The sequence below is a fragment of the Oncorhynchus mykiss genome, chromosome 13 (assembly GCF_057628025.1).
Source record: "Oncorhynchus mykiss isolate SJ-2025 chromosome 13, ASM5762802v1, whole genome shotgun sequence".
Taxonomy (NCBI): Eukaryota; Metazoa; Chordata; class Actinopteri; order Salmoniformes; family Salmonidae; genus Oncorhynchus; species Oncorhynchus mykiss.
Genome location: NC_143034.1, coordinates 13,145,001 through 13,159,701, shown reverse-complemented (window position 1 = coordinate 13,159,701; position 14,701 = coordinate 13,145,001). Strand labels below are relative to the sequence as shown.

The 14,701-nt window shown below is 38.1% G+C and overlaps 1 protein-coding gene across 2 annotated transcripts in view; it reads right to left on the bottom strand.

Annotated features, from left to right (window-relative positions):
• Nucleotides 1–1,342: 1,342 nt before the first annotated feature.
• LOC118936518 (polymeric immunoglobulin receptor) overlaps nt 1,343–14,701 on the bottom strand; it is a 21,364-nt gene continuing 8,005 nt past the window's right edge. For both annotated transcript variants that reach the window (XM_090195226.1, XM_090195227.1), the window contains 3 exons: nt 2,406–2,504; nt 2,084–2,136; nt 1,343–1,923 (listed from right to left, as the gene is read on the bottom strand). In XM_090195226.1, coding sequence (XP_090051352.1) covers nt 1,549–1,923; nt 2,084–2,136; nt 2,406–2,504 — 527 coding nt within the window. In that variant the 3' untranslated portion in view covers nt 1,343–1,548. The remainder of the gene's footprint in view (nt 1,924–2,083; nt 2,137–2,405; nt 2,505–14,701) is intronic.

Sequence of the window (14,701 nt, the reverse complement as noted above, 5' to 3'; positions counted from 1 at the left end):
GGCAAGTTAGTGAGGCGGAAATTCAGAAAACTAGATCCTAGACCTAAGAAGGGGGAGTGTTAACATAACAACAAGACTCTGAACAGGAAACACTAATAATAATGGTTGATGGCAGTGGGGGAATGTTACCATAACAACAAGGCTCTGAACAGGAAACACTCATATTAAAAGAAAGAGAAAGACAGAGAGAGAGAGAATTAGCTAAAAATAGAGGTTAGTTAAAGGGGCAGTGTTGTATTTTGAGACAGACTTGAATTAGCTAAGTATCCAATAGGCAGAAGGTAGCATAACATACACTTTTTCAGATAGTCAACATATAGTTAGTTAACATACAGTTTTTCAGTTAGTTAACATACAGTTAGTTAACATATAGTTAGTTAACATATAGTTAGTTAACATATAGTTAGTTAAAGTTAACATAGTTAGTTAACATACAGTTAGTCAACATACAGTTAGTTAACATATAGTTAGTTAACATATAGTTAGTTAACATATAGTTAGTTAACACAGTTAACATAGTTAGTTAACATACAGTTAGTTAACATATAGTTAGTTAACATACAGTTAGTTAACATACAGTTAGTTAACATATATTTAGTTAACATACAGTTAGTCAACATACAATCTCAATGATTTGGTTGGGTCTAATTATCTTGCTGTCCTGGGTCTCTGTGTGGTCTGTTTGTGTTTGTGAACAGAGACCCAGGACCAGCTTGCTAAGGTGACTCTTCTCCAGGTTCATCTCTATGTAAGTGATTGCTTTGTTGTGGAAGAATTTGGGAATCGTTTCCTTTTAGGTGGTTGTGGAATTTAACGTCTCTTTTCTGGATTTTGATAATTAGTGGGTATCGGCCTAATTCCTAATTCTAACATTATTCTGTGTTTTACGTTGTACAAGTCAGAAATAATCACATTATAAAACCACCACACATCACAAAGACAACACAATAAACATCAAGTAAAAAGATAACAGATTTATATTACATCAAACATCACATTATCACATAGTATTATATACAGGGAAACAATAACAATAATCATGACATAATATTATATACTGGGAAATAATAACAATCATGACATAATATTATATACTGGGAAATAATAACAATCATTACATAATATTATATACTGGGAAATAAGCACGAAAAGAATCATAATCTACAAAGCTCTCGCTTTGAACTTTTAAGACAGAGTTTGTTAACTCCACCCCTATATCGAGCCTCGTTGTCAGTTTTGAGCAGGGCATTCAAGAGATACCTCCCCTCACCTGGGCGAGAACCGGGCATCTCATAATTGCAAGACATGCACACTCATGGCCAGGATTTTATAGATAGATAGATAGATAGATAGATAGATAGATAGATAGAGAGAGAGAGAGAGAGAGAGAGAGAGAGAGAGAGAGAGAGAGAGAGAGAGAGAGAGAGAGAGAGAGAGAGAGAGAGAGAGAGAGAGAGAGAGAGAGAGAGAGAGAGAGAGAGAGAGAGAGAGAGATCTCGTGATTGGTCGCCAGTGTGTGTATGTCTCTTGTGATTGGTTGCCATTGACTCAGGTGTCTCTGGGTTTGCTGATTGTGGAGTATATGGGAGGAGCCTCAGAGGAGCTGTGTGGATGACAGTAGAGTAGGCTGGCTGGGCTTTGACCAAAGTTCACAGTAGCATAGTCACATGATGACGTGCCCTCTTTAGCAATGGAAGCGGTGGCTTCATTGGGGCATCTGCCCTCTTTAGTAATGGTAATGGTGTCAGTGGCTTCGTTGGGGCTACTGGGGTTCTTGTGGAAGTTGACGCTGGCGTAGTGGGGAGAGTCAGAGTGGCTTGTGGGTAAGTTGACGGTGGTGTAGATGGTGGAGGTCGCAGCGCCCGAGTCTGACCTTGGGGCGCGCTCCATTATCTCTTCATAGTCACCATCACCATGACAACCCTGGAGAGGAAGAAGAGGAGTAGGGAGAGGAGGAGGAAAAGGAGAATATATATATATGTATATATATAAGAGAGAGAGAGAACAATAGTATGACTAATAAAACACAATTTGTTGACATCTCTTTCAGTCCAAAAATAATAATTATAATACAGACACTGACCCCTTCATTGTTTCCTGTGTCTGGACTCACTCTGTGTGTTGAAGAAACAAATCCTGTGGAACACAACACACACACACAACACTCAGAGAGAAACAGAGACAGGAAGAGAGAGAGAGAGACAGGAAGAGAGAGAAGAGCGCTTCACTTCCCCCAGAACCAGGCAGGTGTCACACTCCTCAGTGACTATTCATTCTCTTCTTCTCAACCAGGGACAAATGATGATGTGGACATTATGCAAATTAATTTATCTTTAAAACTGAGATATTTGAAAAAGGGGAACTTACTCTCCTTTCATAGACCGGTGTGTGTGTGTGTTTCTCACCTGTGACCTTGTTGTATTTCCCTCTGTAGACTATGATCAGGCCGATCACCAGCAGTAACACTACCAGACTAACAGACACCATGATGAACACGGAGGTACCTGGAACACACACACACACACACACACACACACACACACACACAGAGTTACGGAACAGATTAGACAAACCTACTGTTACACTATACTTGCTAAGTCTAGGGGTCGTGCCCTTGCATACTATTCTGTAACTTAACTAGGTGTTCTGCAACCTGACTAGGTGTTCTGTAACCTGACTAGGTGTTCTGTAACCTAACTAGGTGTTCTGTAACCTAACTAGGTGTTCTGTAACCTGACTAAGTGTTCTGTGACATTTACAATTAATATCATACCACTACATACAGACATGTCTACCACTAACCTACCCTCATATCATAACACTAACCTACCCTCATATCATACCACTAACCTACCCTCATATCATAACACTACATACAGACATGTCTATCACTAACACTAACCTACCCTCATATCATAACACAACATAACACAACATACAGACATGTCTACCACTAACCTACCCTCATATCATAACACTAACCTACCCTCATATCATAATACTACATACAGACATGTCTACCACTAACCTGCCGTCATATCATAACACTAACCTACCCTCATATCATAACACTAACCTACCCTCATATCACAACACTAACCTACCCTCATATCACAACACTAACCTGCCCTCATATCATAACACTAACCGACCCTCATATCATAACACTAATCTACCCTCATATCATAACACTAACCTACCCTCATATTATAACACTAAACTACCCTCATATCATAACACTAACCTACCCTCATATCACAACACTAACCTGCCCTCATATCATAACACTAACCTACCCTCATACCATAACACTAACCTACCCTCATATCATAACACTAACCTACCCTCATATCACAACACTAACCTACCCTCATATCATAACACTAACATACCCTCATATCATAACACTAACCTACCCTCATATCATATCATAACACTAACCTACCCTCATATCATACTACTACATACAGACATGTCTACCACTAACCTACCCTCATATCATAACACTAACCTACCCTCATATCATACCACTACATACAGACATGTCTACCACTAACCTACGCTCATATCATAACACTAACCTACCGTCATATCATAACACTAACCTACCCTCATATCATAACACTAACCTACCCTCATATCATGACACTAACCTACCCTCGTATCACACACTAACCTACCCTCAAATCATAACACTAACCTACCCTCATATCATAACACTACATACAGACATATCATAACACTAACCTACCCTCATATCATAACACTACATACAGACATATCATACCACTAACCTACCCTCATTGCATAACACTACATACAGACATATCATAACACTAACCTACCCTCATATCATAACACTACATACAGACATGTCTACCACTAACCTACCCTCATATCATAACACTACATACAGACATGTCTACCACTAACCTACCCTCATATCATAACATTACATACAGACATGTCTACCACTAACCTACCCTCATATCATAACACTACATACAGACATGTCTACCACTAACCTACCCTCATATCATACCACTAACCTACCCTCATATCATACCACTAACCTACCCTCATATCGTAACATTTACCTACCCTCATATCATACCACTAACCTACCCTCATATCATAACACTAACCTACCCTCATATCATAACACTAACCTACCCTCATATCATAACACTAACCTACCCTCATATCGTAACATTTACCTACCCTCATATCATACCACTAACCTACCCTCATATCATAACACTAACCTACTCACATATCATAACACTAACCTACCCTCATATCATAACACTAACCTACCCTCATATCATAACACTAACCTACTCACATATCATAACACTAACCTACCCTCATATCATAACACTAACCTACTCACATATCATAACACTAACCTACCCTCATATCATAACACTAACCTACCCTCATATCATAACACTAACCTACTCACATATCATAACACTAACCTACCCTCATATCATAACACTACATACAGACATATCATAACACTAACCTACCCTCATATCATAACACTAACCTACCCTCATATCATAACACTACATACAGACATGCCTATCACTAACCTACCCTCATATCATAACACTAGCCTACCCTCATATCATAACACTAACCTACCCTCATATCATAACACTAACCTACCCTCATATCACAACACTAACCTACCCTCATATCATAACACTAACCTACCCTCATATCATAACACTGCATACAGACATGTCTACCACTAACCTACGCTCATATAATAACACTAACCTACCCACATATCATAACACTAACCTACCCTCATATCATACCACTAACCTACCCTCATATCATAACACTACATACAGACATGTCTATCACTAACCTACCCTCATATCATAACACTAACCTACCCTCATATCATATCATAACACTAACCTACCCTCATATCATAACACTACATACAGACATGTCTACCACTAACGTACCCTCATATCATAAAACTAACCTAACCGCATATCATATCATAACACTAACCTACTCTCATATCATAATACTACATACAGACATGTCTACCACTAACCTACCCTCATATCATAAAACTAACCTAACCGCATATCATATCATAACACTAACCTACCCTCATATCATAACACTAACCTACCCTCATATCAGAACACTAACCTACCCTCATATCACAACACTAACCTGCCCTCATATCATAACACTAACCTACCCTCATACCATAACACTAACCTACCCTCATATCACAACACTAACCTACCCTCATATCATAACACTAACATAACCTCATATCATAACACTAACCTACCCTCGTATCACACACTATCCTACCCTCAAATCATAACACTAACCTACCCTCATATCATAACACTACATATAGACATATCATAACACTAACCTACCCTCATATCATAACACTACATACAGACATATCATAACACTAACCTACCCTCATATCATAACACTACATACAGACATGTCTACCACTAACCTACGCTCATATCATAACACTAACCTACCCTCATATCATAACACTAACCTACCCTCATATCATAACACTAACCTACCATCATATCATAACACTAACCTACCCTCATATCATAACACTAACCTACCCTCATATCATAACACTAACATACCCTCATATCATAACACTAACCTACCCTCATATCATAACACTAACCTACCCTCAAATCATAACACTAACCTACCCTCATATCATAACACTAACCTACCCTCATATCATAACACTAACCTACCCTCATATCATAACACTAACCTACCCTCATATCATAACACTAACCTACCCTCATATCATAACACTAACCTACCCTCATATCATAACACTACATACAGACATATCATAACACTAACCTACCCTCATATCATAACACTACATACAGACATGTCTACCACTAACCTACCCTCATATTATAACACTAACCTACCCTCATATCATACCACTACATACAGACATGTCTACCACTAACCTACCCTCATATCATAACACTAACCTACCCTCATATCATAACACTAACCTACCCTCATATCATAACACTAACCTACCCTCATATCATAACACTACATTCAGACATATCATAACACTAACCTACCCTCATATCATAACACTACATACAGACATGTCTACCACTAACCTACCCTCATATTATAACACTAACCTACCCTCATATCATAACACTACATACAGACATGTCTACCACTAACCTACCCTCATATCATAACACTACATACAGACATGTCTACCACTAACCTACCCTCATATCATAACACTAACCTACCCTCATATCATAACACTACATACAGACATATCATACCACTAACCTACCCTCATATCATAACACTAACCTACCCTCATATCATAACACTAACCTACCCTCATATCATAACACTACATACAGACATATCACAACACTAACCTACCCTCATATCATAACACTAACCTACCCTCATATCATAACACTACATACAGACATGTCTACCACTAACCTACCCTCATATCATAACACTAACCTACCCTCATATCATAACACTAACCTACCCTCATATCATAACACTAACCTACCCTCTTATCATAACACTAGCCTACCCTCATATCATAACACTAACCTACCCTCATATCATAACACTAACCTACCCTCATATCACAACACTAACCTACCCTCATATCATAACACTAACCTACCCTCATATCATAACACTAACCTACCCTCATATCATAACACTAACCTACCCTCATATCATAACACTAACTTACCCTCATATCATAACACTAACCTACCCTCATATCATAACACTAACCTACCCTTATATCATTACACTAACCTACCCTCATATCATAACACTAACCTACCCTCATATCATAACACTAACCTACCCTCATATAATAACACTAACCTACCCTTATATCATAACACTAACCTACCCTCATATCATACCACTGCATACAGACATGTCTACCACTAACCTACCCTCATATCATAACACTAACCTACCCTCATATCATAACACTAACCTACCCTCATATCACAACACTAACCTACCCTCATATCATAACACTAACCTACCCTCATATCATAACACTAACCTACCCTCATATCATAACACTAACCTACCCTCATATCATAACACTAACCTACCCTCATATCATAACACTAACCTACCCTCATATCATAACACTAACCTACCCTCATATCATACTACTAACCTACCCTCATATCATAACACTAACCTACCCTCATATCATAACACTAACCTACCCTCATATCATAACACTAACCTACCCTCATATCATAACACTAACCTACCCTCATATCATAACACTAACCTACCCTCATATCATAACACTAACCTACCCTCATATCATAACACTAACCTACCCTCATATCATACTACTAACCTACCCTCATATCATAACACTAACCTACCCTCATATCATAACACTAACCTACCCTCATATCATAACACTAACCTACCCTCATATCATAACACTAACCTACCCTCATATCATAACACTAACCTACCCTCATATCATAACACTAACCTACCCTCATATCATAACACTACATACAGACATATCATAACACTAACCTACCCTCATATCATAACACTACATACAGACATGTCTACCACTAACCTACCCTCATATTATAACACTAACCTACCCTCATATCATACCACTACATACAGACATGTCTACCACTAACCTACGCTCATATCATAACACTAACCTACCCTCATATCATAACACTAACCTACCCTCATATCATAACACTAACCTACCCTCATATCATAACACTAACCTACCCTCATATCATAACACTAACATACCCTCATATCATAACACTAACCTACCCTCATATCATAACACTAACCTACCCTCAAATCATAACACTAACCTACCCTCATATCATAACACTAACCTACCCTCATATCATAACACTAACCTACCCCTCATATCATAACACTAACCTACCCTCATATCATAACACTACATACAGACATATCATAACACTAACCTACCCTCATATCATAACACTACATACAGACATGTCTACCACTAACCTACCCTCATATTATAACACTAACCTACCCTCATATCATACCACTACATACAGACATGTCTACCACTAACCTACCCTCATATCATAACACCAACCTACCCTCATATCATAACACTACATACAGACATGTCTACCACTAACCTACCCTCATATCATAACACTACATACAGACATGTCTACCACTAACCTACCCTCATATCATAACACTAACCTACCCTCATATCATAACACTACATACAGACATATCATACCACTAACCTACCCTCATATCATAACACTAACCTACCCTCATATCATAACACTAACCTACCCTCATATCATAACACTAACCTACCCTCATATCATAACACTACATACAGACATATCACAACACTAACCTACCCTCATATCATAACACTAACCTACCCTCATATCATAAAACTACATACAGACATGTCTACCACTAACCTACCCTCATATCATAACACTAACCTACCCTCATATCATAACACTAACCTACCCTCATATCATAACACTAACCTACCCTCATATCATAACACTAACCTACCCTCTTATCATAACACTAGCCTACCCTCATATCATAACACTAACCTACCCTCATATCATAACACTAACCTACCCTCATATCACAACACTAAACTACCCTCATATCATAACACTAACCTACCCTCAAATCATAACACTAACCTACCCTCATATCATAACACTAACCTACCCTCATATCATAACACTAACTTACCCTCATATCATAACACTAACCTACCCTCATATCATAACACTAACCTACCCTTATATCATTACACTAACCTACCCTCATATCATAACACTAACCTACCCTCATATCATAACACTAACCTACCCACATATCATAACACTAACCTACCCTTATATCATAACACTAACCTACCCTCATATCATACCACTGCATACAGACATGTCTACCACTAACCTACCCTCATATCATAACACTAACCTACCCTCATATCATAACACTAACCTACCCTCATATCACAACACTAACCTACCCTCATATCATAACACTAACCTACCCTCATATCATAACACTAACCTACCCTCATATCATAACACTAACCTACCCTCATATCATAACACTAACCTACCCTCATATCATAACACTAACCTACCCTCATATCATACTACTAACCTACCCTCATATCATAACACTAACCTACCCTCATATCATAACACTAACCTACCCTCATATCATAACACTAACCTACCCTCATATCATAACACTAACCTACCCTCATATCATAACACTAACCTACCCTCATATCATAACACTAACCTACCCTCATATCATAACACTACATACAGACATGTCTAAAACTAACCTACCCTCATATTATAACACTAACCTACCCTCATATCATACCACTACATACAGACATGTCTACCACTAACCTACCCTCATATCATAACACCAACCTACCCTCATATCATAACACTACATACAGACATGTCTACCACTAACCTACCCTCATATCATAACACTACATACAGACATGTCTACCACTAACCTACCCTCATATCATAACACTAACCTACCCTCATATCATAACACTACATACAGACATATCATACCACTAACCTACCCTCATATCATAACACTAACCTACCCTCATATCATAACACTAACCTACCCTCATATTATACACTAACCTACCCTCATATCATAACACTACATACAGACATATCACAACACTAACCTACCCTCATATCATACTACTAACCTACCCTCATATCATAACACTACATACAGACATGTCTACCACTAACCTACCCTCATATCATAACACTAACCTACCCTCATATCATAACACTAACCTACCCTCATATCATAACACTAACCTACCCTCATATCATAACACTAGCCTACCCTCATATCATAACACTAACCTACCCTCATATCATAACACTAACCTACCTTCATATCACAACACTAACCTACCCTCATATCATAACACTAACCTACCCTCATATCATAACACTAACCTACCCTCATATCATAACACTAACCTACCCTCATATCATAACACTAACTTACCCTCATATCATAACACTAACCTACCCTCATATCATAACACTAACCTACCCTTATATCATTACACTAACCTACCCTCATATCATAACACTAACCTACCCTCATATCATAACACTAACCTACCCTCATATCATAACACTAACCTACCCTTATATCATAACACTAACCTACCCTCATATCATACCACTGCATACAGACATGTCTACCACTAACCTACCCTCATATCATAACACTAACCTACCCTCATATCATAACACTAACCTACCCTCATATCACAACACTAACCTACCCTCATATCATAACACTAACCTACCCTCATATCATAACACTAACCTACCCTCATATCATAACACTAACCTACCCTCATATCATAACACTAACCTACCCTCATATCATACTACTAACCTACCCTCATATCATAACACTAACCTACCCTCATATCATAACACTAACCTACCCTCATATCATAACACTAACCTACCCTCATATCATAGCACTACAAACAGACATTTCTGACACTAACCTACCCTCATATCATAACACTAACCTACCCTCATATCATACCACTAACCTACCCTCATATCATACCACTAACCTACCCTCATATCGTTACATTTACCTACCCTCATATCATAACACTACATACAGACATGTCTACCACTAACCTACCCTCATATCATAACACTAACCTACCCTCATATCATAACACTACATACAGACATATCATACCACTAACCTACCCTCATATCATAACACTAACCTACCCTCATATCATAACACTAACCTACCCTCATATCATAACACTACATACAGACATATCACAACACTAACCTACCCTCATATCATAACACTAACCTACCCTCATATCATAACACTACATACAGACATGTCTACCACTAACCTACCCTCATATCATAACACTAACCTACCCTCATATCATAACACTAACCTACCCTCATATCATAACACTAACCTACCCTCTTATCATAACACTAGCCTACCCTCATATCATAACACTAACCTACCCTCATATCATAACACTAACCTACCCTCATATCACAACACTAACCTACCCTCATATCATAACACTAACCTACCCTCATATCATAACACTAACCTACCCTCATATCATAACACTAACCTACCCTCATATCATAACACTAACTTACCCTCATATCATAACACTAACCTACCCTCATATCATAACACTAACCTACCCTTATATCATTACACTAACCTACCCTCATATCATAACACTAACCTACCCTCATATCATAACACTAACCTACCCTCATATAATAACACTAACCTACCCTTATATCATAACACTAACCTACCCTCATATCATACCACTGCATACAGACATGTCTACCACTAACCTACCCTCATATCATAACACTAACCTACCCTCATATCATAACACTAACCTACCCTCATATCACAACACTAACCTACCCTCATATCATAACACTAACCTACCCTCATATCATAACACTAACCTACCCTCATATCATAACACTAACCTACCCTCATATCATAACACTAACCTACCCTCATATCATAACACTAACCTACCCTCATATCATAACACTAACCTACCCTCATATCATACTACTAACCTACCCTCATATCATAACACTAACCTACCCTCATATCATAACACTAACCTACCCTCATATCATAACACTAACCTACCCTCATATCATAACACTAACCTACCCTCATATCATAACACTAACCTACCCTCATATCATAACACTAACCTACCCTCATATCATAACACTAACCTACCCTCATATCATACTACTAACCTACCCTCATATCATAACACTAACCTACCCTCATATCATAACACTAACCTACCCTCATATCATAACACTAACCTACCCTCATATCATAACACTAACCTACCCTCATATCATAACACTAACCTACCCTCATATCATAACACTAACCTACCCTCATATCATAACACTACATACAGACATATCATAACACTAACCTACCCTCATATCATAACACTACATACAGACATGTCTACCACTAACCTACCCTCATATTATAACACTAACCTACCCTCATATCATACCACTACATACAGACATGTCTACCACTAACCTACGCTCATATCATAACACTAACCTACCCTCATATCATAACACTAACCTACCCTCATATCATAACACTAACCTACCCTCATATCATAACACTAACCTACCCTCATATCATAACACTAACATACCCTCATATCATAACACTAACCTACCCTCATATCATAACACTAACCTACCCTCAAATCATAACACTAACCTACCCTCATATCATAACACTAACCTACCCTCATATCATAACACTAACCTACCCTCATATCATAACACTAACCTACCCTCATATTATAACACTAACCTACCCTCATATCATAACACTAACCTACCCTCATATCATAACACTACATACAGACATATCATAACACTAACCTACCCTCATATCATAACACTACATACAGACATGTCTACCACTAACCTACCCTCATATTATAACACTAACCTACCCTCATATCATACCACTACATACAGACATGTCTACCACTAACCTACCCTCATATCATAACACCAACCTACCCTCATATCATAACACTACATACAGACATGTCTACCACTAACCTACCCTCATATCATAACACTACATACAGACATGTCTACCACTAACCTACCCTCATATCATAACACTAACCTACCCTCATATCATAACACTACATACAGACATATCATACCACTAACCTACCCTCATATCATAACACTAACCTACCCTCATATCATAACACTAACCTACCCTCATATCATAACACTAACCTACCCTCATATCATAACACTACATACAGACATATCACAACACTAACCTACCCTCATATCATAACACTAACCTACCCTCATATCATAAAACTACATACAGACATGTCTACCACTAACCTACCCTCATATCATAACACTAACCTACCCTCATATCATAACACTAACCTACCCTCATATCATAACACTAACCTACCCTCATATCATAACACTAACCTACCCTCTTATCATAACACTAGCCTACCCTCATATCATAACACTAACCTACCCTCATATCATAACACTAACCTACCCTCATATCACAACACTAAACTACCCTCATATCATAACACTAACCTACCCTCAAATCATAACACTAACCTACCCTCATATCATAACACTAACCTACCCTCATATCATACCACTGCATACAGACATGTCTACCACTAACCTACCCTCATATCATAACACTAACCTACCCTCATATCATAACACTAACCTACCCTCATATCACAACACTAACCTACCCTCATATCATAACACTAACCTACCCTCATATCATAACACTAACCTACCCTCATATCATAACACTAACCTACCCTCATATCATAACACTAACCTACCCTCATATCATAACACTAACCTACCCTCATATCATACTACTAACCTACCCTCATATCATAACACTAACCTACCCTCATATCATAACACTAACCTACCCTCATATCATAACACTAACCTACCCTCATATCATAACACTAACCTACCCTCATATCATAACACTAACCTACCCTCATATCATAACACTAACCTACCCTCATATCATAACACTACATACAGACATGTCTAAAACTAACCTACCCTCATATTATAACACTAACCTACCCTCATATCATACCACTACATACAGACATGTCTACCACTAACCTACCCTCATATCATAACACCAACCTACCCTCATATCATAACACTACATACAGACATGTCTACCACTAACCTACCCTCATATCATAACACTACATACAGACATGTCTACCACTAACCTACCCTCATATCATAACACTAACCTACCCTCATATCATAACACTACATACAGACATATCATACCACTAACCTACCCTCATATCATAACACTAACCTACCCTCATATCATAACACTAACCTACCCTAACACTACATACAGACATATCACAACACTAACCTACCCTCATATCATACTACTAACCTACCCTCATATCATAACACTACATACAGACATGTCTACCACTAACCTACCCTCATATCATAACACTAACCTACCCTCATATCATAACACTAACCTACCCTCATATCATAACACTAACCTACCCTCATATCATAACACTAACCTACCCTCATATCATAACACTAGCCTACCCTCATATCATAACACTAACCTACCCTCATATCATAACACTAACCTACCCTCATATCACAACACTAACCTACCCTCATATCATAACACTAACCTACCCTCATATCATAACACTAACCTACCCTCATATCATAACACTAACCTACCCTCATATCATAACACTAACTTACCCTCATATCATAACACTAACCTACCCTCATATCATAACACTAACCTACCCTTATATCATTACACTAACCTACCCTCATATCATAACACTAACCTACCCTCATATCATAACACTAACCTACCCTCATATCATAACACTACATAC